General features: G+C 30.9%; 2 protein-coding genes across 2 annotated transcripts; one reads left to right on the forward strand and one right to left on the reverse strand.

Moving 5' to 3' along the window:
- Nucleotides 1–44: 44 nt before the first annotated feature.
- On the forward strand, nt 45–2285 carry LOC132734762 (uncharacterized). Its single transcript, XM_060721609.1, has 2 exons — nt 45–156; nt 882–2285. The coding sequence occupies exons 1-2, from the start codon at nt 97–99 to the stop codon at nt 1143–1145; spliced, it is 324 nt and encodes a 107-aa protein (XP_060577592.1). The 5' UTR covers nt 45–96; the 3' UTR covers nt 1146–2285.
- Nucleotides 2286–3336: 1051 nt separating this feature from the next.
- LOC132734761 (endonuclease/exonuclease/phosphatase family domain-containing protein 1-like) lies at nt 3337–25964 on the reverse strand. Its single transcript, XM_060721608.1, has 9 exons — nt 25813–25964; nt 23759–24902; nt 22152–22203; nt 17227–17334; nt 13155–13280; nt 11581–11716; nt 10672–10725; nt 8111–8251; nt 3337–7521 (listed from the first exon to the last, which is right to left on the reverse strand). Exons 2-9 carry the CDS (start codon nt 24718–24720, stop codon nt 7340–7342), a joined length of 1761 nt encoding a protein of 586 aa, XP_060577591.1. The 5' UTR covers nt 24721–24902; nt 25813–25964; the 3' UTR covers nt 3337–7339.
- Between the last annotated feature and the right edge of the window lie 1257 nt (nt 25965–27221).

Consider the following 27221-nt stretch of genomic DNA (forward strand, 5'->3'; position numbering starts at 1 on the left):
CTATCCCACCTGTCACCACTAAATAATTGCTAGAACAGCGTAGAGTCAAGGGAATATGTTTGTTAAGAATGTCTATGATAAGATGCTAATATTTTCATGTTTAATTTTCTTACAGCTGACAAGGTTACGACAGAGCTTACAAAGTTAGCCAAAGATGTGAGTATCTTCTTTATATTTAACCAGTACATATCTTGAACCAAAAACCTTTGCCACTAGTGTAGAAGTAGGACAACCTAAACAGCAGTCTGACCAAGCTCTATTTTGTTTGCTTTTAATTTCAGTACTGTCATACCTTAATCTCCTCAACTTCAGTTGACTTTTCCAAGTTCAGAGCTGATTAATTCCATCACGTATATATACAGAAGGGCAGTACTATAACTGTCATATAAAATTATAGATGCTTAAATATGAAAGTCCAGATTAAGGTTTTAATGTTGTACTCGTATTTGAAGTTCATGATCATTACATATAATGAGACAATAATTGTCCAGTTTGCTCAACTTATCAGAATGTCAGAAAATGATAAAAAATTATTGTGAGTATGGCAATTCTACTCATGTTGGCATTGATCACCACTTGGTTGAGGTTTTAGCAAGAATATTCATATTTCATTAACCTCAAAAAGGTATTCATTATAAATTTAACACTTGTCTTTCAGTTTAAATTCATCTTTTTCTGTATCAGAGTATGTGTAGGTCACTGATGAAAAGCCTCAATGTAGCATTAACTTCATCTAAACTACTCCCTTTGTAGAAAATTTCTGCATGGCTCTTGTTTCAAGCTCTGAAAGTAGTCTAGTGCTCTGTTCCTGTGATAATGAACACAAAACAACCTTATAAGGTTTTGTATATCAACACTACGTGTATCTTTTAACATTTCAGACAATTCCCCAAAACATTACTAGCTTGCAGGGAATTAGGAAGGCAATGGGTATCTCTGTTGAGTCTGTACAGGGTACTGACGAATCTCAACCAATAGAAATAGAGGATCAAGATGAAAATAGCCAATCAGGTGATCCAGCACAAACTAACCTTGCAGATGTGAACAACCAATTAGAAACATTTACACAAAACAATGATGAAGTTAGTTTTATTGACAATGAAATGTTAATGGAAACTGATGGTACAATGATTGATAACTTATGAGGTGACTAGAGATATAAATGGCAATATTACACATGTGTTCAATTGTGTTTTTTAAACAATTCTGTGTTGTGTAGCCTGTGAATCAAAGAAAGCATTGGCAAAATTGCCATTGTGTTTGGTTATATTTTAGTGCTGTTGATGGCTGTTAAGAGTGAAGGACATTGCTGCATTGCCTGTTGTTCTCCAAGTACATGAGGACATGTTGGTACTGATGAACATTGTAAAATGTTGTTGTAGAGAAATGCTAGATCCGTTTGTAGATTTTGAGAGTGGAAGAGATTTATAATCCAAGTATAAGTTCTTTGGTCGTTCTTGCTGAAATGCAAAGTGTAAACCTGAAAAAGAGATTTTAAATAAGATTTAAACCTATTTTTGATAAAGAAATGAGTGATGACAATTCAAGTTTATTTGGTAAAAGTAAATATTTAAACTGTCAAATTTACTTATTTATTATAAGAAAGTATTACAATAACTATTTATGTTGATTGGTGTGACTGTAAAGTGTATATTGTAAACTATTGTAAAGTATAAAACCAGACCTTTTTATGTTGCTCAATTGCAATGCTATTGCATGTCATTTAAATTTTTAAGGCATGTCCATGTCCAAATGATAATTTTTAAGGCTTTTCTGATATGATAATATAAGCTGTAATGAACTAATCAACCATGTTGTGAATTAATTAAAGATTAAACAGGAAAATACCAAGTTAAAAGTAAGTAAAAGCACAGACAGCGTTAACCTGGCAAGGCAAGTTGATCTCTTATACCAATGTTACAAGCTAATTTAGTAAATTTATGATGACAATACAACATAAATATGTTTGCAATAAGGCTTGTCATATCATTAAATTCCCGTAGATATCTTTCATATTTTCATAATTTTCCTTTTATTCATAGCATAGATAATATCATAATAATTTAAAGTTTTTAAGAATTTTTATTTATTTTATATTGTTACTAGCATAGAATAAGTGATTGTTACTAGCATAGACTAAGTTATTATCTCAGGCTGGCATTAGCATGTTGGAATTACCAACTTGTGTTGTATGACAATAAATATTTCTTATACATGTATTTGAAATAGATGTACATGTATGTACTCGATTGAATGCTATCAATAAATTAAATGTTGAAAATCAACTTTTTGTTTAATATTATTCTCCCATAATGTATTTATTCTGCATTATTCCTAAAGGCAAGATCCCTGTAATGGAATCGGGTTTTTTCATGCCATGGGAAAACCCCTAAATGATGTCACGATTTCAGAAAATAGAACACAGAAACTAAAACAAATCATAAGTGAAAAAGAAAGTAAGAGACTGAAAAGACCGTTATAAGGCCAAAATCAAAAGCAAGTTGAGAAAACAACCCAATATTCTTGTGGAACATAATAATCCCCACATACTGAGCTTTGATGTACTGACAGATTAAATTCTGTTACCGACAGTTAACTTAATTCTTCTACAGTACTGTACACCTCTCTGTGCTAAATTCTCACCATTTATCACATGAAAATGTGTGGAAAAAAACTTTAACTTTGAAGTTAAACAAATAGTGCTTTGCATTTTCCTGTGTACTCAAGCCTTCATATTAGTGACTTATTTAATGTCTAATCTTTGGTTATATTCTTTTCAGCAAAAATTACCTAGATTTGATAATGCTGTATGGCTTAATTCTTTCAGAAACATTCCAAGAATAAATCTTGCTTCATTTTGCTTACATGAATATCATAGGACACAATGATTTGGACTGACAAAACAAATACCTAAAATAATATGATGAACTTTGACTTCTATAGTTTATAGAAAATCAAGTTCATGAACAGTTGTAACTTTAAGAGGACCTCAATGTGATTAATATCTCCCCTATCTGATGGGAACCTAGGAGATATTTAGAATGAAGGGCAGATAAGAAATGTGTCTACAGACAGATGGGCAGTCCAGCTGACTCCAGTAATGGTATACCCTGTGTATAACAAGAGCTATTGGTAGGGCAGCATGCTTGACAAATCTGTTATCTTGATAAAAAAACAAGCGCTAAGACAATTAGGAATTTTCTAAGTTCATAGAGGGCCATAATTCTGTCAAAATTATGGGCCTTAGGAAGTGACTTATTATGCTCGCAAACAAGTTGAGTTAAAATGCACATAAATGTAAAATCACATAAAAAGTTAAAAATTACAAGACCAGAATTTATCTTAATATCCATTTATTGATTTCATTGCATTGATTCAATCATTGTGACAAAACATGACATAATGTATTCTAACAGATGTCTATAAAACATGATAGTAAATTGATTTTCATTTACACCTCTTAAAACATTGTAACATAAATGGAATAAATTATTGATGATTTTTCTATTAAGTCATTTGCAGCAGGTAAGCAAAAAAAAAGAGAAAATATCAAATAATATAATGTATGATGTGAGCTATTTTTTTAATTCACACTTTAATCTCCCATTATAATATATATGTATATACTGTAGTGTAATATGCTCTCGCATTCTCTCTAGTCACGTGGATTTAAAGCAGCATGCCTCCAGATCCATTCTAATTTTCATGAAATTTTTTGAAAATGTATTCAAAAGTAAAATATTGTGAAGTGAACAAAGAAAGTAATTTACACATTGCAAACTGCACTTACAATCCACGTAAATTACCAAAAAGAGGTCAAAATATTTATAAATACCTCTTACTGCATTAGTAACGCAGTAAAATTATAGTGATTAATACTGCATTAATGGCACTTTACATGTATAAAATTAATTAAATATTGAAAAAAAAAATCGTTTTACTTTTCTTAAGATCTTAATACATTTTTTTAAAGAAATATTTTGGCTCATCTGGAGGCGTGCAGCTTTAACTCAGTTTATAGTCTCTTTGATACCAGTTGGATAGAATGCTTTGACATATAAATATATGCTTTCAAAGTTAAAATAAAACTAATGTATACTCAATGGTGTTCTGGTGATAAATGACAATCGGCTATTGACTGGTAGGCAATTTAAATATAACCAACACATGATTCAGAGATCATCATTTACAAAACTAACGACAAAGAAAATGCCTGTCAACTATTGAATTTACCAACTGATTTGTAAATAAAAAATAAATAAACCAGTTAAATTGTGTTTGAAATTCAATCAATCATTCATAACTTCTTTGACTGACCAACTCTGAATTTGTCATTAGCTTAACTTTAGTCACATGTTTTGTGACTGTATAAATTAATACACATGTACACATGAATTTAAATCATTCTTAAATCAAGCACCTTGCAATCTTAGTTAAGCTTATATCATACAAACAATAATGAACACATATTATAAGCACATCTACTAAAATACTTTGATCAGAAATTATTTGATCTGTTGAAATTTGTGATCATCCAACAAATTTGTTCAATCGCATACAAAATAGTTAAAATTAATGTATAAATCTCAAAATATATTGTCCTTTTCCCAAAAAGACTGAGAATACAATGTTACTTTATAATCTTGAATTTATTCAAAATTTAAAGAAATCCTTACTGGCCATAGAACAAGAAAAATTATTCAACGGGAGATAACCTATAAATGTAATTGAGAAAAATGCTTTACATGATCAAGGATCAGAATATTTGAGCCGCGTCACGACAAAACCAACATAGTGCGTTTGCGACCAGCATGGATCCAGACCAGCCTGCACATCCGCACAGACTGATCAGGATCCATGCTGTTCGCTTACCAACTATAACAAGTAGAGAAACTAATAGCGAACAGCATGGATCCTGATCAGACTATGTGGATGTGCAGGCTGGTCTGGATCCATGCTGGCCGCAAACACTATGTTGGTTTTGTCGTGACGCGGCTCAATTTTTTGTTTCAAAATATTCAGAAATCTGATAAAATTATCTTGCATTGTTTTGAATGACTGTCTGAGTAACAAAACATGAAATTAACATGAAATTGCTAGAAAAAATAACTTAATGTCAATGTAAAAATTGTAGAGCTTAGATAAAGTATATTCTTCTATGATTAAAACAAAGCTTCCTGAATAATTCAGGTACATCTGATACAGCTATATATATAGATTTGGATTAAATTTACAAAAATGTCCATAAGTGGAGCCAATGGTTAATATAAAGTATCCATTCCAAAAAATATGTCATTAAAATAAAATATAAAATATCACATTGTCTATCATAAAATGGTCAAATATAAAACATAAAAGAATTATTACATAGTAATTATTTCATAAAGTGGTAGTGTACAAAAACACAAAAATTATTTCCGTATTTGATTCAATATCAATATAATATTTGATTCATAGCAAATAAATATAATTAAGTGTTTGAAAAATATTTTTTGTCCAATAAAATTGCAGTATTTCAAATGAATCGTAACACATTTACTATGGTAAATTGGCTAAATTTAATCAGTCTAGTAAATCCACACTTTTATATTTAAAAATAATTTCTAAAACGTAACACTTAAAATCCAAGACTGTTCATAAATTTTTGACATTGCATTTAGTAAGTACAAAATACAGATAATTTTTTCAAATAATAAAAAAAATAAATTTTGTTGAAATAATTAAGCATTACTATTTTTATTATTACTCTGTCTTCAAACTGGGTCTTCCATTTAACATTGTCAGTGTTCTTGTTTTTATCAATGTCAAACCCCTTTCTTTTCTTTTTGGAACTCGGTTTTGAAGTCTGATTATACTTTCTGGGTGTTTGAACACAGACAACGACTGTGGATTTTTTAAGAGAATGTCAATATCAGAATGATAGGGACCGGTTCTTTTTCTTATACATATAATTATGTCAGTTGCCCCATCCACATCCCCTGACTCTCATCACACCATCTATTTATAAAAAAAAATTCTCACAAATTTATCTGAATATATTCCCAGTAATAAAACATTTAAAAACATAACCATGGATAAAATCTTTTTCCTGAGTAACTTTCCAAATAAATTTTCCAATCAAAATGTACTGAATACACATATAACATCTTCTGTTTTAGTTAAATCCACAATTAAAATAACAGTTTAAACAACTTTTCATCATGGAATTTATTGTTGTTGTTTATTTTTTTTAATCTGTAAAATATCCTGACTTTACAAAATAAGTAAAGGAAAATCATTATACATGTATACACATTGTGGTCATATCTAAAACTATCATAAATGTAAAAATTTAAGCAAGCTAGTAGGTACTGGTACTGGCAAATGTTTACAAATAATTCTGATATACAAATAAAGAAAGCACATTTCTGGATCAACTATTAAAATCATAGTTTTTGATCTGAAGAACACCCCTATCTAGGTTCTAAAATGGTAGTATTTCAGGTAGAAAATAATTTTGATAAAAATATTCTATATATTTCTTGGGCAATGAAAAATGATTTTATATTCATAATGAAATAAGTAACAATAAAAAAGATGGCCAGAAACTGATGTATTTTATTCTTTATTTTACTTGAAATACAACTGTTTTACAAAGTCCTCGCTTAATGATGGATTTATGTAACAATTTATTGATAAATTTCTCAAGTATCTTTCCTTGTATTTTAAATGACAATTCATGATTAAGAAATTTGTAATACACAATTTTAAATCATTCATTATTATTTCATTCAGTTTTGTATTTCAATCAAAATTAAAATAAGTAACACATAAATTAAAATAAAATTCCACAGCTGATGGCTATATTTTTTTTTCAACTTTAATAAAAAATATTTTACCATATTCTATTTTAAAATAATCAAAATACGACAAGTGGGTTTTTAAAGTTGAGTGCATATTCATTGTTTTGAAAAGGACAGAAAAAAACAAAAAAAAAACAACAACTTGTTAGACTTGGAAACTACATTACATAAATTCAACCACTTATGTCGGTCTAGGAAAATTGCTGGCAATATAAAAAATACCTTTTAATCCTAACATTTAATTTAATTTCTAACATAATTTTAAATTAAACTTAAATACAATTATGTTATATTTATCAAATGAACATTCTATATAAGCTCATTTTGTATAAAGTGAAGGTATTTCAAAAATGAAATAATTAAAAATTAAGAGTAAAATCACTAAGGAAAAAAAATGGGCAAGAAATAAATAGCTTTTTTGTTTATGTACAATGTATATATACAGTCATTTGGCAATATATATTGAATTTTCGACGGGTAAGAATTTTAGCAAAAATTTATTCGTTGCCTAGAGCAAATCTTATAGCTTCTGGCCCTATCTTGAGATCACCAGAGTCAAGATCTTTGCTGGTATAGATCTGAGCCCAGACAGGACAATGGTCACTGACCACCCCACCCCATGTCCAGCCTTTCGGAATCCAGGGACTTGAGAGTCCTTCTCGAATAACATCACTGTTTCCTGGAAAAACAAGAAGTTATTTTTAGATTAAGATTTGTATTGATCATCAGTCACATCTGTGTTATAGATTACCTAAAAGTAAAAGCTTTACACAGAAAACCTTCCTTTACAGACCAGAAACTAAGACCTTACTATATCTTATTTGAATTAAAGGCACTCCACTGAGGTTCAAAAGCCAACAACATAAAATTTGAATTTCATACATAGATCAGTTGGGCACTTTAAAACAGAAGGATATAAGCAAAAGAAATTAAGATATTTACTCTGAAATAAACTGAAAATCGTAATTTGTACTATTTTTATCCAGATTTCAGTGAAAAGTGTTGAAAAGCTAGCCATTTTTCGCAATAAGAATTATTATTCAGTGTGCGCAAATGATCTGAAATTCTGCACCTAGACCTTCTAAACATCATAATGGAACATTCATCTTGAAAAATTATTTTCAGAACAGTCATTTTAAAAAACCTCAGTGGAGTCCCTTTAAAGTTCAAATACCTATTTTGACAGACCTGTTGTTCTAACATGTATTTTGATATAACTAAGTGCTTAAAAGTCAACTTAAGTTGTATAAAATGCGCCATAACCACACCTGTAAAGACTTGCTTGGTTTGTTTCGAGATCCATATATTATCATACGTCTTGCTGCCTTTTAAGTTAGCATCACTAATGTTAGTGTACACTCCATCACTGATACAATTATGGTAACCTAGGTTACGTAAATCATTGAAATCTGAAATGATAAGTTCTCATTAATCATTGTAAAACACATCCTGATTTGGAACAAAATATCATGATAAAAGGTATATAAAAGTTACATTATACAAAACGTTGCGTGTAAAACAGTGTGTTGCCTTACGTAAAATCATGAAATGTTAGAGGTGGGTTCTTTAAAAAAACAATACATGAAAGAAAAAGCTTTTGTCATAAATCCTTTTATTGTCATTGACTTTTGTAATCAAAGGCTTATTACGCTTCAGAAATCCATCTTCTATTTTAATTCTGTAGAAATGTCAAACATGTGTTTAATAATGTTCTAACAATCGATTAAGAGCATGTGAGATGTTCATGACATGAAGAAAATAGCGCTTCATGAGCAGTAATTTGTCATAAAGGTAGCAAAATGTGAACAAATTACTATTTTGACTTCCATACAAAATATTAATTCACTATAAATATAATAATTGCCAACAGAGCAAACGAAGCAAAAGATAGTTTATCTATTGTGACAACTGAGTGTTTTATTTTTGAAAACTGTAACAAGAAACCAAAATAAAAAGGTTTTACAGAAATAAAAATGATAACATTAATGAAGCATAATGAGCCTTTAGGTCAGCATCCTCATAAAAATCCTATAGATAGTCTAATTGTTATTTTAAAATGTGTAGTTGCTTAGCAACATTGCCTTTTTAAATGAAATTTATAATTAATAGCATAAAAACAATTTAAGGGCTTAGTGATAAGTTCACAAACAGGTCACTCATATAAAAACAAAACTTAACAATCCCCACATAATTTTCTCAGATTCAAAATAATCGAAGACTTTAATGAAAACTAGAACTATCACTAAATGTGATTAATACCCCCACAAGACTACTTCGGAAAAGAGGATGTTACTAGTAACAGAATACATTGTAAAAGAATTGAAATATAGAGTTATGGTTGTGGGCAATTAAAGATAGTTGTGGTTCTCGTATGTTGCATTTCCTTTCAATGTGGTTGGCCATTGATGAAGTTTTATTGAATTACTCTGTAATAAGTCCAGAAAGACAAGGAAAAGGAACAAAGGGCAATAACTCTATAAATACTGAAGATGGAGTTATAGTTCTTATGCACTGCACTTCCTCTTATTGTGCTTGACCATTGTATGAAGTTGTTTTGAATTCCAACCAGTACATTTTTAAGTTATGCTCCGGACAAGGAAAAGTATCAAAGGGCAGTAACTCTGTATTTTGTCAAAATGGAGTTATGGTTCTTGTGCAATGCACTTCCTTTTAATGTCCTTGACAACTGTATGAAGTTGTATTGAATTACAAACAATAGTTTTCAAGTTATGCTCTGGACAAGGAAATGTAACAAAGGGCAATAACTCTGTAATTAGTCAAGATGGAGTTATGGTTCTTGTGCACTGCACTTCCTCTCAATGTGCTTGACCATTGTATGAAGTTATATTGAATTCAAACTTTTAAAGTCTTCAAGTTATAGTTCGGACAAAAGAAAGCAATGGAAAAATAACAAAGGGCAATAACTCTGTAGTTACTTTAGATAGAGTTATGGTTCTTGTGCACTGCACTTCCCCTTATTGTGCTTGACAATTGTATGAAGTTGGTTTGAGTTTCAACCAGTAGTTTTCAAGTTTCAACCAGTAGTTTTCAAGTTATGCTCCTGACAAGGAAAAGTAACAAAGGGCAATAACTCTGTAATTAGTCAAAATGGAGTTATGGTTCTTGTGCATGGCACTTCCCCTTATTGTGCTTGGCCATTGTATGAAGTTGTTTTGAATTCCAACCAGTAGTTATCAAGTTATGCTCTGGACAAGGAAATGTAACAAAGGGCAGTAACTCTGTAATTAGTCAAAATAGAGTTATGGTTCTTATGCACTGCACTTCTCTCAATGTGTTTGAACCATTGTAATGAAGTTATATTGAATTCCAACAATTAGTCTTTCAAGTTATAGTCCGGACAAAAGAAAGCAATGGAAAAAATAACAAAGGGCAATAACTCTGTAATTACCTTAGATAGAGTTATGGTTCTTAAGCACTGCACTTCCCTTATTGTGCTTGACAATTGTATGAAGTTGTTTCGAGTTTCAACCAGTAGTTTTCAAGTTATGCTCCCGGACAAGGAAAAGTAACAAAGGGCAATAACTCTGTAATTAGTCAAGATGGAGTTATGGTTCTTGTGCACTGCACTTCCTCTCAATGTGCTTGACCATTGTATGAAGTTATATTGAATTCCAACCATTAGTCTTCAAGTTATGCTTCGGACAAGGAAAATGCAACGGACCGCTAGACCGACCGACCGACCAACCGACCGACCGACCACCGGGTGACTCCTATATACCCCCCCAAACTTCGTTTTTGGGGGTATAACTAGTAACTGCAGAAAAGCTTTTTTTTTAAAAAAAAATAATTATTTTATTAGATGACTTACCATCAGTATTTGGTGCTAGGTTAAAATCTCCAAGTATAATAATGTCCTTCTCATCTAAAGATACAAACATAATATATTACATCTATTGCTTTTGGAAGGCTTATATTATTAAATTTTCTAAAAAATCATCATGTATGCATAGATCCCTGACCTGTCTAATTCTAAATTATCAGATTAGTGGAATTAATTCTTAATTTTCAGATTAGTGGAAATAATAAGAATTTCACCATATTTGTTAACAAAAGAGCACATGTATATTAATGTTTGTGGCGAAATTTATTGTTATTCAAATAAAAGGTCAGAGTAGGGATCTATCAATTAATAACCTCCCCCATACCCTGAATGAAAATACATGTATAACTGCTGATATCTATAAGTGAGTGATAATTTAATCTTGTATGTTATACAAACAATACAGTATTAATTTATGCATTTTTAAAATGATTTTAATATATTTTATTGATGTCTGCTCCACAAAACCCTTGTGCTTTCCCTTATGATGCAAAATAATCAAAAAATAATTTAGTCCATAGGACATTGATCATTCGTTTTGTCACTCTGTAGACAGTGGGACAGGTCTGCATGGCAACAAGACAGACAAACAGACAAGGGAAAATCTGTATCTCCATCAATAAGAAGTGTCGATATATAGTAATTTGTATATTTTAGTCACATTTTGACATGAAGATTATAAATATTTGTTCCCTTGTAGTTAGTTTCACACTACATGTGTTACTCTTAATAGAATGTACATGTATTTATGTTGAAATTTTATTTGTGATGTATGCTATTGAGTTATCTTATTCATTCAAATGTAGTTAAGCTCTCGTTATTAATTTAGATTTTGCTACACCTATATTAAAGAAAAGAAAAGTAATTAGACAAACAAATTTAAAAGTGTATTCTTACCAGGTAGTTGTTCTTGTATAGCTTCAACAAGGTTTGAGATCTTGTCTATTTCTGCTTGTAGTCGACCTAAATCTTCATTAGCCAGACCTGTTGCTTTAAGGTGTACACTTACTATTGCACAGTCAAATCGTTTTATCTGAAATTATGATTAATGTAAGCTACAGGAATTGTACAGGAAATCTGAAGAACCTGTATAATATTATTAAATAAATTGCATATAAATTGAACAAAAACCTAACTGGCACTAATAGGCTTCAATAAATCATTCTGAAGTCTGCTTACTGGTCAGACTGGTGGCTGTATGTGTATAAGGATAGCTGAGTTAAATTGGAAAAGATCATTGGTTCAAACCGTACTGGGATCAACACCATGTTTACTAAACCAACACCAGTACAAATATTGCTTAGTTCCAGGAGGAAAGGTTTAAAAGATGATTACACGTTCAAATTACCAACAAGCAATTTGCACAACCAAGCTTAGAAAAATACTGTTCAAACTAAAATCAATTAGTTTAAGAAAGATAGCAGCTTAAAATCCAAGGTTTATCACAGAACTGCTTAACATGTTCATTCTTGATATTCATTTATCTAACCCCCAGTAATGTTGAACCCCTCGCAGGGACCTGGACCTGATGGCACGTCAAAACTTGCAAGAAGCTTAATATGTATTTTTTTTTAAATGAATAAAAGTAAAAACATCAAAATATCTGTAAATTAATTCAAGGTAACCCATGCCATTTATCACTGTAAGGAATTAAAAGAGACAGGAAATCTTGTCATTTATAAATAACCTACATAAAGTTCCTGTTTATTAATAAAACAGGTGGATATTAACAGTTAGACACAAGGAAGGCTCATATAAACTATTTACAGTTTCACTCAACGAAGGCTCATATAACCTAAATAATACTTGTTAAATTATACAATGCATTATTAAACCTAGAATAACAGGTATACTAGAATCAATATAACATTCCAGTATAGTATTTAATCATCAATAAACAAAAGATAACTTGGCAAGCCTGCATTTGTAACTGTTTTTGAATTGTGACAAGACTACTCTATAGCGCTACGCAGTATGGGCTTAATACTGAAATCTCTTCAGTAATCTAATTTACATTTCACAATACCAGTAGAATAATTCTATTACTTGTATATAAATTTAGCAGTTCTTGTTTATTTTGTAACAGACCCGCTTATTTCTTTTGTTTCATAATTTCTTCCAGATATAAATAGCAAACATAATTCTGCATTAAATACTTCAACGAAAATATACATGTACATAGAAAGATTCCGCAAAAAACCAAATCCTATTTCTATTTCAATCTTGCTAACACACAATCTTGATAAATTAAGGGCATTTTTTGTAGATCTTTGCATTTCTGCTGGTCTGTTGATTTGATGGTAGACAGATATTGAATATTGAAAGCAGATGTATATAGTAGAAGCAGACGCAATCAAATCAATGATTAAATTACCTGAAACAGTGTAATCAAACCTTACAGCAGACGACAAGGTATAATTATAGAACAAAGGTGATAATCACACTAACTAATCAATAATAGAGTAAATTACCTTGAATGTAGCAATAAAAGGTCTTCGTGTAAATGGTTTCTGTTTTTTCGTCTTTGCCAGAAGACAGGAACTTATTACAGATATACCCTGAGACTCGTCATACAAGAATCCATTAAATTCGTTGCTCTGAAATGACAATTTTTGTTACGTGTTATAACAGTGAACCAGCGATAGTTTATGTCTGTATTCTAAGTAGGAAAAATTGTAACATGGAAACATTCTGTTATACATGCACTAGATTATAAAGAATGAATTAGCTTTTAACAATTCACATGAAGAAATATATTTATTTATTTCAAGCCTTTCAGCTCCAGTTTGTACAACTATTTCATTCAATGGTTTAATGGTGATTCATCATTTACTGTTATTCTCAAACTACTAACTTTCTCTGTATCTCATTAATCAACTTTCCTTGTGACATAATTATATAAATCAACTTCAAAATAAAACAAGAGGGCCATGATGGCCCTGAGGTCGCTCACCTGTATATAGCCCCACCCCCCACACACCCATAAGAAGATGTTTCATGCTAAACATCTAAGCTCTAGCTCATTTGTCTTTTAAAAGAAGATTTTTTTAAGTTTTTACTATAAACATATAGTTAAAAACAATGACACCCCTGGGGCGGGGCCAGTTTTGACCCCAGGGCTTTTATTTGAACAAACTTTGTACGCAATTACTAGAAGATGTTTCATGCTTAATATCTAAACTCTAGCTATTTGGGTTTTTTCAAAGAAGATTTTAAGTTTTTGCTATACACATATAAGGAAAATCAATGACCCCCGGGGCGGGGCCAATTTTGACCCCAGGGCTTTAAATTGAACAAACTTTGTAGACACTCACTAGAAGATGTTTCATGCTTAATATCTAAACTCTAGCTATTTGGTTTTTTCAAAGAAGATTTTTTAAGTTTTGCTATAACACTATAAGGAAAATCAATGACCCCGGGCGGGGCCAATTTTGACCCCCAGGGCTTTTATTTGAACAAACTTGGTAGACACCTATTAGAACATGTTTGATGCTAAATATCTTAGCTCTAGCTCTTTGAGTTCTTTAAAAGAAGATTTTTTAAGTTTTTACTATATGCATATAGGGAAAATCAATAACCCCCTGGGGCGGGGCCAATTTTGACCCCAGGGCTTTTATTTGAACAAACTTGGTAGACACCCATAAGAAGATGTTTCATGCTAAACATCTAAGCTCTAGCTCATTGGGCTTTTTAAAGAAGATTTTTTTAAGTTTTTACTATACCCATATAGTTAAAAACAATGACACCTCTGGGGCAGGGCCAGTTTTGACCCCAGGGCTTTTATTTGAACAAACTTTGTAGACACTTACTAGAAGATGTTTCATGCTTAATATCTAAACTCTAGCTATTTGGGTTTTTTCAAAGAAGATTTTAAGTTTTTGCTATACACATATAAGGAAAATCAATGACCCCCGGGGCGGGGCCAATTTTGACCCCAGGTCTTTTATTTGAACAATCTTTGTAGACACTAACTAGAAGATGTTTCATGCTTTATATCTAAACTCTAGCTATTTGGGTTTTTTCAAAGAAGATTTTTTAAGTTTTTGCTATACACATATAAGGAAAATCAATGACCCCCGGGGCGGGGCCAATTTTGACCCCAGGGCATTTATTTGAACAAACTTGGTAGACACCTATTAGAACATGTTTGATGCTTAATATCTTAGCTTTAGCTCTTTGAGTTCTTTAAAAGAAGATTTTTTAAGTTTTTACTATATGCATATAGGGAAAATCAATGACCCCCTGGGGCGGGGCCAATTTTGACCCCAGGGCTTTTATTTGAACAAACTTGGTAGACACCCATAAGAAGATGTTTCATGCTAAACATCAAGCTCTAGCTCATTGGGCTTTTTAAAAGAAGATTTTTTTAAGTTTTTACTATACACATATAGTTAAAAACAATGACACCCCTGGGGCGGGGCCAGTTTTGACCCCAGGGCTTTTATTTGAACAAACTTTGTAGACAATTACTAGAAGATGTTTCATGCTTAATATCTAAACTCTAGCTATTTGGGTTTTTTCAAAGAAGATTTTAAGATTTTGCTATACACATATAAGGAAAATCAATGACCCCCGGGGCGGGGCCAATTTTGACCCCAGGGCTTTTATTTGAACAAACTTGGTAGACACCTATTAGAACATGTTTGATGCTAAATATCTTAGCTCTAGCTCTTTGAGTTCTTTAAAAGAAGATTTTTTAAGATTTTACTATATGCATATAGGGAAAATCAATGACCCCCTGGGGCGGGGCCAATTTTGACCCCAGGGCTTTTATTTGAACAAACTTGGTAGACACTCATTAGGACATGTTTCATGCTAAATATCTTAGCTCTAGCTCTTTGGGATCTTTAAAAGAAGATTTTTTAAGATTTTACTATATGCATATAGGGAAAATCAATGACCCCCTGGGGCCTGGCCAATTTTGACCCCAGGGCTTTTATTTGAACAAACTTGGTAAACACTCACTAGAAGATAATTCATGCCAAATATCTAAGCTCTAGCTCTTAGGATTTTTTAAAAGAAGATATTTAAAGTTTTTTCTTTCGGTTGCCATGGCAACCACAGTTCTGCATGGAATTAAATTCTTTGAACAATTTTTAAAGGTGACCACCAAAGGAACATTCCTGTGAAGTTTGGATGAAATTGGCCTTGTGGTTTATGAGGAGATGTCATTTAAAGTAAAAGTTTACTGACGCCGGACGGACGATGGACGCCCGGACGAAAAGCGATCACAAAAGCTCACCCTGTCACTTTGTGACAGGTGAGCTAAAAACCAGGTATGAATAAAAACCACATAAAAAAAGACTGTTTATAGATAGCACCATACTTTTTTTTCATTGTACATACATGTATAAATAACATTGAGTCAACAGAAAATGACCTCTTGTCAATAAAACAGTTAAAGACCTGTCATCAAACAATAATTCTTTAATTACAGACAGCAGATATATACCTTAATACACTTAAAAGCTTTGAGAAATACACAAATGTACTCTATTATGCACCTTTTTTCATAAATAGTATTTTTTTCAAAACTGTTTGATCTTTCTCCACTTTGTTGGTATGCAATTAAAGCACTGATCATGGATTTTGTTCATTCCTTCTTTTTTTTTCAAAGAAATATGATTATTATCATAGATTTTGTTCATTCCTTCTTTTTATTTTTTTTAAAAGATATATCATATTTCTGTTACATTATTAAACATTGTAATTCAAACCCTATTCTTTTTTATTAAAGTTCAGGACAAGTTGCACTTACCACTTTACATTTATGCAACATTACTGTCAATACAATGTCTTTAAAATTCTCTGCATACTCAGGATTTCATTATCCTTGTGATTTTGGTTTTGAGATTAATTAATGCTAGAGTCTGTTTATAATTTTGGTTTTGAGATTAAATGTGTTTTAGGATACCCAAAGGGCACAATTAAACTTTGAAATATCATGAGTGAAAATAGAAACAACTGAATCTGCACAATTCTATAAGAAACCTCTAAGAGTGAACAATATTGTGAGCCTAAATCAATACTCCAGTAATTTTAGTACATTTTCCTATTAGCAACACAATTAATTCTTTTTGCATTTTTTCTTCAAAGCGACAAGTAATAGTATTTTATGCTTTTCAACTAATGCTGTATATTTTTTTTCTTTTTATTCTTATTCATTTTGGAAACTTAAGTGTTATTTATTAGTCAAATATATGCAAAAAACTGCTTCTAAGCAGAATCCATTTCCTCTCAAAGAGCAATGACCTTGTTAATATCCATATGTCAAAATACAATGTGCATAATATTGTGACAAATTTGAATCATTGGCCATCTGTTATGACAAGAAAATATGAGTTTTTTACAAGTAGGACAACAGATGTTTTACTATACATGAAAAGATTGGACCTTATTGACAGAATTAGTGGTCTTTGTAACACTTCTATAAAACTTAGTTGTTAATATTTCAGAAGAAAAAACAATCAATATTGCAAGATGAAGTAACATAAAATATCATACTTATTAAAAAGAAAGGAATTGTGAAAGCATTTTTCTTACCATGTGCATTCTGCCAGTAGCTTCTGACACTACACACTTCCATTTTCCTCTATGCCCTGCCCACTTCTGTATATTTGGTAGTGTTGGTGAATTCATCTCATCACAGATCTGTAAACAGAAGAAAATCTTTTTGAGTGCTTAATTTGTCTTAATTTATCAGGTAATTACATGTATACCTTACTAAAATTCAAGAAGCTAAAAGTTAAATTTACAATAGTAGTATACTAGAAACCTGGACAGACTACATATATTATGTGTGAGCTGGATTGACTGTACATTTGTGCGGGTGATTTAATATTGCAGCTTGTATTCAAAGGTTTCAACAAAGTAAGGATATACTTGGTGAAAAATATCAAATAATTTTTTGAAAAACTGTTACAGTATTTACAACATGTTACTATATAATATTAGTTCTTAAATTTTTTTTTTAACTCCCAACAAAATAAAACCTGAAAAACTTTCCCTTACAAATTATTCCTTTCCTGTTATAAGTGGGGATTAGTGTTAAATATCGCTTATGAACTGTAATGTATCAACATCAATTATGACTGTGTTCACAATACACTAACAATGATGGCAGTCAAATTTTACTTTACATCCAGTGCAATACATGCTTTAAATGGTTAGATAGTCACATAGTACTTATAATTCTGTTGACTGAATTATATCTTACAAATATTTTTATTTAGTAACATTAAGAAGCACAATTATCAGAAATAAACCATGTAGGAGATTTGAATTTGTACAAGCTAGAGTGCAAAAACAAATGCATGTATATACACAAAACCCTAGACTGTCACCAAAGAGCCAAAAAAAATAATCACCTTGTACAGGTGTCAAAGGTTATATTTCATATTCTAATGGTAAAGTAAGTCATTTTGAGCCACTCAGTGCATTATTTCATGTTAAAGTGGGCACCTTGCTATAACCAACAACCTTTGTAAAAAGGCTAGATAGCTTCCTCACATTTCCCCAACACTCAAAAAGCAGTGAGGGACAACTGACTTTTGAAACAGCAACCGAAACCACTCAGCCTTGGAAACTCTCATATAATCATGGACCTGCATATACTATGAAATTATCACAAAAGAAAGATATCAAGAAATAGCAAACCTCAAAATTTAATGAACCATCAAAATCTAAGTGTCACTTTCGCTATGTGGGCACACATATTTGTGGTCAGTTGTTATCTCTAACTTCACAAGTCAAGAATATTAAAGTTTAACAAATACAGTATTTATATTGGCTTAATTATACTTAACAAGTTGGTAAAACATTACTGCAACAAACTTCTCAATCGCAACTTTTCGGCCCTTTCCATCAGTCTTCAGATAAGGACCTCGAACACAATAATATGAATACACAGAACGGATGCGGTATTTCGGTCTAACCTACGCTAAGAAATTAAACATGTAAACAAAAAGTAATTTAATGCTGGGAGTTGTTGACAAGTTTATTTCCAATATATGTAGTAAAAGTTCACCTAAAATAAGTGAATAGCAAACAATACATTATTTCTATATTCATTATTATGGTTGTAGAAACCGAAAGCACAAAAAAAAAAACTTTTTGACATTTTGTCGGATTTATTTAAAATTGTACATCAGTGGGCATATTTAAATTACAAATTATTGTCAGACATATTTTTAATCATAAGTGTACAGAAACAGACATTACTTTTCTATTGGATGTCAAATGATATTATATACATTCATTTTACATTATCTCTGTTTCTGTTTACATCTGAAACCACATGGTAGAACTACTTTAACTCCATATTGCTTCGGAGGTTATTATAGATAATAGCCTAGGATGTTCCGATTGCAAACATGAAAATTCTTTGCACAACTTAAACTATTAATGGTAGTTAACTTACTATTTTTTACCTAAATTTCAAAATCACCAAATATAAATAAACAGAACAGGGCTTAGAAAAGACATGCCACACCCTCTAAGTAGTATGTTGAGTAGGTGGAAAGTTTACAAGAAAAATGAATTTCTTATTTAAACATTGATATATTGTACAGTTTTCAAAAATGTCAATCAGTGTCAAATTCTTTCTACCCACTCAATGTTTCAACTGAAATAAATGTTCTATAATTTGTTTAAATTTGACCTAACAAACTGAAAACTGTGTAATCTGATAGATTAACATCACAGTTACCAAATAATTTAACACAAAATCCATGCAGATTAAATGGGCACCATTTGATTGAGTGAACTTTGTTATATATCAATACATTAAACTTCAAACTATTTCAATGAACTACTAACATAATACTGAGAGCTGGGTCTGATGTAATAAAGAAATTCTTTAAGCTCAAACTTAGATCTCAGGTATGCAAATTCAAAACTGCCATAGAATGTACACTAAACAATGAAAATCTGAGGCTTTGTGACAGAATTGTTCAACTCGGAAAAAAAGTCCTATAACCTTGAAGCCAGATTCCCATGGTTAAAGGCTTGAACCTGAACTCTTTTGGCATTAAAACAGAACTACTTCATTTAACCTTGCTATGCTCATGCAAGCTTCCACAAGTTCAGGTCTAGTCCAGCACATCAGTGCAGCCCGGCAAGTTCTAATTACCTCTGGTTGACCATCTTCAAACTTTCAACTTGATTCTCCCACCCCAAATACATAATAAACTTTGCAAAATATTGAACCTGGACAAGTCTATTTGTCCAATGAAAAATATCGCAGGCTATAGTTAAAACAAAATCTCAGAATGAGTCCTGTTCAAAGATAAAACTTTCCAAAAAAAACAAAAAAACCTGCTATTTAAATGACAATTTTAGCAAAATCATTGGTATAATAAAACTTGTCACATATGCCTTTAAAAGGAACACTTAAAGCTTAAAACCACATTATTTAAATCTTTGATGAGATAAAATTATCTGTATCTAACAACCAATAGGCATGTTGTGGTTACAATAACTGCATACATTTTCAACAAAAATATACATCATACAAAACTTTGTTGAGTGTATTCACCTCAGCACTTTACCTGTATATTTTCAATAAGAATAACAAAGGGAAAACAAAATACCATAAAAGTCACCATTAGTGAAGTAAAATCATCAACTGAACTAAATCATCATTACTACTGCATCAACTGAACTAAATCATCATTACTACTGCATCATCATCATCATCACCAAAATCATCATAACCATTATTAAAATCATCATCATCATTAAAATCATCATCTTCATCATCACCATTATTAAAATCATCACAATCATCATCATTATCATCTTCATCATCACTACTACTGCATCATCATCATCATTAAAATCATCATCATCATTAAAATCATCACCATCATCATCATTAAAATCATCATCATCTTCATCATCACAACTTGGGACTGCATCATCATCATCAGGGAGGTATGTAAAATATCTATTTCAACTTGGAACATATCATTGTATCATTTAATTGCAATGCTAGGTACAATCTCAGACTTAAGCCACCCATATATCACATTATATAATATCCCAAGAAAAGTTCATATATACAGGCTCCCAAGTAACATGTGTTTGTAATCACTAGACAGGGTACACATTGAATTGTATAAGCTCGCAAGAGTACAGTGATTTTGTTAATATATTGTGCATGTACTTTAGCTTGGCTGATTCCTTTTAAATTTTAGAATTTCTTCCATTGAAATATGAACAGTGCAACACATGACGAGCCCAATATATAAATTCAACAGAGTTAAAAGGTTAAAAGTATTTTTATGTAATAAATTAAAAATTTTAATTACTTTTGCATGACTGCACTTCTGACACTTTATGACATCACTTTTCAAGAGTGAACTGTAAGTTTATTTCAATTATAACAAGTAGAGGCCCTTTAACACCTAAGGAGATCTGAGAAAAATTTCTTTCTTTTCTTTATTGGTAAATTTATATATACCAACCTTTAACGTAATACTTTAAAGTAGGCAAAAATAATCATATATATCTAAAGTTTACACTTGGCAACCTACGCACTGTTGCATTATTCATAACATACAACATGTTAATAAGTTCTTGTTGCTGGGTGTACTTATATTTTGGATAAAAAAAATATTTGTGAAGCCCAATATTTCGTAAATATTTTTTTAAAGTTTTCAAGCACTTTAAATTTAATACAATATTAAACTCCCACCTTTCTATATTCAAAAGATAATTGATAATGAAAAACTTGCATGATTTAAATATTAAATGTTCCCTCACATAAAAAATAATAACAAAAACAGGTATTTTGGAAAAGTACCAGCTTGTAAACTAGATTCAATGCCATCCATACGAAATAGTTTTATTAAATACCTCCTCCTTCACAATACATTTGGGTTAAACAAAATTTATCAATAACATTTTTTAAAGTTCCCATTTCATAATTGTTGTTAATGAATAAATTAAATAAATTCCGTAAACACTTGTAAAGGGCACATTTATTATTTATCACAATAGGTTTCAGTTTCGTTTTTTGAAGGCCTGTAGAATACATTTGTACTTTTATCAGTAAGTTATTATATGCACCTTTTTTGTATCACTAAAGGGGTTTTCAATACTGATTACCTAATAAAATTCAGTAGTTTTCACCCTTTTTATAAGCTGTGGGTTAACATGATCATTTGGTGATCTGGATCACAGATGCTTATTACTACATGGTTGTAACATCATTTTCCATTGGATAATCATGACAGGTTATATGGCCTTATATAAACAGCTATTTGCAGTATAACCCGGTATATATATTCAAACAACCATTTATATAGGGTCATATAACATGTCAAAAATATTTATAACTAATGATATATACAGAATTTACAAGCTTAAAAATATTTTACCTTAAAGGCAACCCCCAGCCACAATGAAGTGGCAAATTTAGTATTAAACAGCTGTAGAATGGTTACTAAGAAAACAGAAATAGCTACCTTTTGTAAAGCATTTTGATCAGCTAACTCTTGTATTGCCACTATACTCAACCTGAAATATATAAGCAATAATTCTTATCTTAAATAATTTTCTCTTAAGGTTATTTATATATTATCCATATGGTCATAACCTCATTTGAAACAAGATCAATATAATATTTATATTTTATGTTTTTGATGAAATATCAGTGACTGACAGTGAGATATAAGTCATATCATACTGTTTGAAACTGAGTTATACATAGAATTCTGTTTCTCTGGTTGTAGTCTTATTATTAAAAAAGAATACATAAGGAATAAGATCTTCATGACATAATGAATAAGGGAAATAAATTATAGAATAAGGCACAAAATCAAAAGAAAAGTTTATTTGGAATTAATAAGGAGCATATCTCACTCCCAAGTCAGACTTAATGGTTCTATTTTCACTTGTGTTTAATACTCTTGAAAATATTTAAAACAATCTCCTACTTCTCTGACAGAATAAGTGACAACTTTTCAAAATAAATCAATTTCTGACTAGTTGTTTAATAAAGACTAAATATATTGGACATTTTGTCTGTCTCTAGACCATCATTAAACAAGAAGAGCCACTAGTCTAGCTCCAAAAAAGAAGAATTCACAAATCCTTAGGCAAAAGCTGGCTAATATGAGCCGTGTCATGACAAAACCAACATAATGGGATTGCGACCAGCATGGATCCAGACCAGCCTGCGCATCCACGCAGTCTGATCAGGATCCATGCTGTTCGCTATCAGTTTCTCTACTTGTTATAGAGTTTGTAAGCAACAGCATGGATCCTGATCAGACTGCGCGGATGCGCAGGCTGGTCTGGATCCATGCTGGTCGCAAACCCATTATGTTGGTTTTGTCGTTACGCGGCTCATATATAATTTGAAGGTTCAACAAAACAAGCCAGGTCACTCAATAAAATTGTAGACCAATTTACCAGAAGTTGGGTTATTCTAGCTTCAGTTTACTTGTGGTTTATGAAAACCACAAAATCTGAATTCTCATCTAAATTCAAGATAGCATTTCAACCACAAGATTTATCATTTACAAGAGTCTGTATATTGCTATTAAGTAAAGATTCAACCATATTACCACAAGTTTGAAGATATTTCAGTGCACTTCACTATGATTTAACACATGACAGCAAATTTTCTTTCAAAGGGCAGATTTATCATCTATTCAGATAATGCCAGTTATACAATTTAACATGAAAAAAAATAAAAATTGAATTAACATCTGAATATTATATTTTTAACCCAAAATTTTGTTTGTTTGTTTTGTTTTCAGCCATGCTATCAAGGTTACAATACAACCTTACTTCATTAGCAGTAGGATCCTAAGATTATTCCATTTCATGGTTTTATATTAGACTGACCATTTAAAGAAGTAGCCCTACATTCCAGAACTAATGAGAAGCTATCTAGATATCATATTTTCAACCTACCATATGGCTATCACATTAAAATATAGATTACAAAAAGACATAAAGATGTCACTGATGACTGTATAAACAACACGTTCAGTGATGCCAGATGATATATTGCTTAAATAATGAAAACTGAGTAACTGATATAAGATATATAAATATTTTTTACCCATTCTCCAAAATCGTCATGCAGACGACATCTCTAACGCCCGGGTTATCAGCCTTCTCCTCAGAAAAACATTGTAAATTCCAAGAAGCGATTTTCAAAGCATTTCTATTATTGCACTTAAAACTTGGAAAATCCACAATAGGTCTGACTGGCTTTTCTGAAAACGGTCCTAAAGTGTTCAATAAATTCTCTAACGAACCTTTCGTGTAATCATTAGATGGGTTAATTGAAAGGTTCTCCGAATTGAAAGAAGTGTCTGAATTTCTACTAGGTATTGCACTGTTATTGTAGTTTGATGATTTTTTAGATGAAGAATATGATAAACTATCCGCTACAACATTTTCGTCTAATGTTAATTGTGGTTTTATTGCACTGAGTACATGCTGCCCAATTCCTTTCACTTTAATTAAATCGTCTATACTTGTAAAAGGCCCTTTTTTGTCTCTGTACGTAACTATGTTTTCAGCTAAAGTTTGACCAATACCTTTGACTTTCATTAACTGAAACACATTGGATGTATTAAGATTGATAATTTTAACTGAGTTGGCATCTTTGATATTGTTTCTACCACTTTCTGGTGAGTTTTTACTACTTCCATTTGAGCCGTTACTTCTTTTAACACATATTTCATTCCGTATAGCTTCTAACCTAGCGGCACCAACACCGGACACAAGAGCTAAATCCTCTACACGCCTAAATCCACGAATCTGTTTTCGATAATCGATAATTTGTTTTGCGGTAGCTCGATTAATTCCAGGTAACGTCATAAGCTCCTCTTCCGTCGCCACATTTATATCAATTTGGTTCTTGATCATAGCATCATTCTCTTCGTCAAGTACAGTCATGTTAAACGTGGCACTAAGTTGGCGACGATGTGAACGTAAACTTTTCGATTTCCTGCTCCCACCTCCAGATTCGATACCACTCTTTCGTGGAATACAACAACTATTCACAGCACCCATTCTCTTTCTTTACTTATCTCTTTATAAAACAAATCTAAGTAAAATAACTCCTAAATAATATTCTCCTGCATTTTTAAGCAGCTTAAACTTTCTATATCCTCATTTGCATTTATCTTAATTTATAAGATATCCATCACTGGGCACGAAAATGTAGGGTTAAAACTTCATCAGATTTTAGCTACCTGAAATTTAAGATGAACAAAAAATGAATGATTGATAATGTTGATATAAATATAAAATGACGTAACTGTAAACAAACATAAATCCTCTCAAATATTTTAACTTACAGAAAACCTTCATAATAAATACAGTTGTATCTTTCACATAATTATATTTATAATCCATTTTCAAGAATTTGACCAAGGATCATCAAGATTGCCATCTTCACTAAACAAATATGTACATCTATTATTGCAATGTAAATTTTAACCAAATCAATTTCTAATCAACTACCAAAGAATTTTCAATCCCTGTACGCAATTCAGTGAACTTTGTTAAAAGAATATCTATCCTTCCATTATATCGATCCTTTCATTAGATCCTGTATGTAATATTTTCACGTCTTGAGTGTTTACCGTTAAATATTTCGATAATCACAAATCATCACAAATCAGCATAAAGCAATATCAACTTTTATCAGCACTCAAGAAAGTGAATGACTTATTTCATACTTAATGTTACTGCACTTGAGGTAAAATATATACATATTTAATACCACGTCATATTTAAAGAACAACACTCCTTTTTACTAAAGAAATATTTACTTTGTAACATTTCTTATGACCTAATAAATCAACATTATTCCTTTAAATAACTATTATAGAATTATTTATTGATACTCATATTTCTTAACCATTTCTATCTTCTCACCATAACTGAAAACTCAATCTTTTTATCGCCATAAGCATGTAGTCATTATTTAAGGTCAATATCGTACATCAACCTTTAAATCTGATTAACAAATAATATAAGGTTATAGACCACTAAGTCTTATTGTTCGATTTACAGAGTTGTAATACACAACTAATAAAATCATATATGAAATTAAATTTAAATCATTCAACATAAAATAATTAATACAATTTCATTTACCTTATGGTCTCTGTTCATAAATCCATAATACATCTTTCATCCATTAAATCTACAAAATAAAAATAGTTTAACAGTAAGAAACTACTGAAGTGTATTAAAATTAAAGAACAGACGCGTCACTGGAGGAAAAAACAACAACAATAATAACAAATAAATGCGTCACAGTCAAAAACCACTTTAAACAAAGTATAAATGTAAGGAGATCATTAAAACCTATCATGAACACAATCAAAGGATAGATCTAAAACAAGAATGAAGCTACAAATCAAATTTATTGCCTTTTAACGGAAAAGAGTTATAACATGCCAATTTGTCATTATGTTTCACAAAATAATCCTTTTTTTTAAATTTAATTCCTTGCTTTCCACTACATGTAAAAATTCAATACCACTTGAACTTATATAATATATATATTTTTTTCCTTTATTTTCTACAATTTTAAATATCAAATAAATATTTTTTATCTGCGATTGCTACATTTATGGGTTCACTAAACCTAAAGTGTAAAGTCGTTACACTCTGTATAAGATATGTTATCAGCAGATTACTATCTACAGATAACCCTGTACTACAGATAAACTAGTACCCTCTCCCCCAAACATGGCAATCTAACTTTTTTATTTGGCTGATAAAATAATATCAAAGAAACACAAAGACATTTTAAATATGTGTTTAAAAAAACAAATTCCCCCCTTTTCTCTTATTTCTTTGGGTTTAAAATGAAAAATCAACTTTAAAAAACACTACATCCCAAAATTTCCCCTTTAATCTTTTTTTTAAAAATTTTTTTTAACCCACTAGTCCTTTTTTTGTTTTTTAATGTCCCTTAAAATTTTTTATAAACAGTGCCTACTTTTAGAAAAACAGGGCTTTCAAATTTTTGTTACATTATAAATTCAAAAGAAAAATTTTCCTTTTTTCAAAGAAAACAAAAACTAAAAAAACATGGGCCCAAAAAATTAATTTTTTTTTACATCAAAGCTTTCATCAATTTCCCGCTTTTTAAAAATAAGTAAACCCGCAATCTGTCATGTATATCTAACATCATGAAAAAAAAAATGTTCCAGAGATTTCTGATAACCATTTTACCACATGGATCTTAATAAAATAACGAAAATTCACATGATTGGAATTTTTTATATTGAGTGATATTGCCCAGGATTCCCTTATACAAAATACATGGGTCAATTTACTTATAAATACAATTCATATGACTGTCAACATAATTCAATAGCAGAAAATTATCCTACACTTTAACTTCGAGACTTTTGAGAAAACCGATTCCAGTATGACAGGCCTGTTAATGTCTTGAGGATATTCAAAACAAAACTTTCAAATGACGTCACACTAATGCCTAAACACCTTATAAAACAGGTCTATTGCGACATACAAATTACATATTATCACCA

This window comes from Ruditapes philippinarum, unplaced genomic scaffold (genome assembly GCF_026571515.1).
Source record: "Ruditapes philippinarum isolate M1 unplaced genomic scaffold, ASM2657151v2 ctg3287_1_1_1_1, whole genome shotgun sequence".
Lineage (NCBI taxonomy): Eukaryota > Metazoa > Mollusca > Bivalvia > Venerida > Veneridae > Ruditapes > Ruditapes philippinarum.

Bases quoted from the DNA above. Each gene is read 5' to 3' on its own strand.
- LOC132734761 (XM_060721608.1), bottom strand. From the start codon at position 24,720: ATGGGTGCTGTGAATAGTTGTTGTATTCCACGAAAGAGTGGTATCGAA. The intron at 10,726-11,580 runs GTAAGAATACAC...TTGTATCTTTAG, and splicing joins TATACAAGAACAACTACCTG to ATGAGAAGGACATTATTATA. The intron at 8,252-10,671 runs GTAAGTCATCTA...TTATCATTTCAG, and splicing joins CCTAGCACCAAATACTGATG to ATTTCAATGATTTACGTAAC.
- LOC132734762 (XM_060721609.1), top strand. From the start codon at position 97: ATGTTTAATTTTCTTACAGCTGACAAGGTTACGACAGAGCTTACAAAG. The intron at 157-881 runs GTGAGTATCTTC...TTAACATTTCAG, and splicing joins TTACAAAGTTAGCCAAAGAT to ACAATTCCCCAAAACATTAC.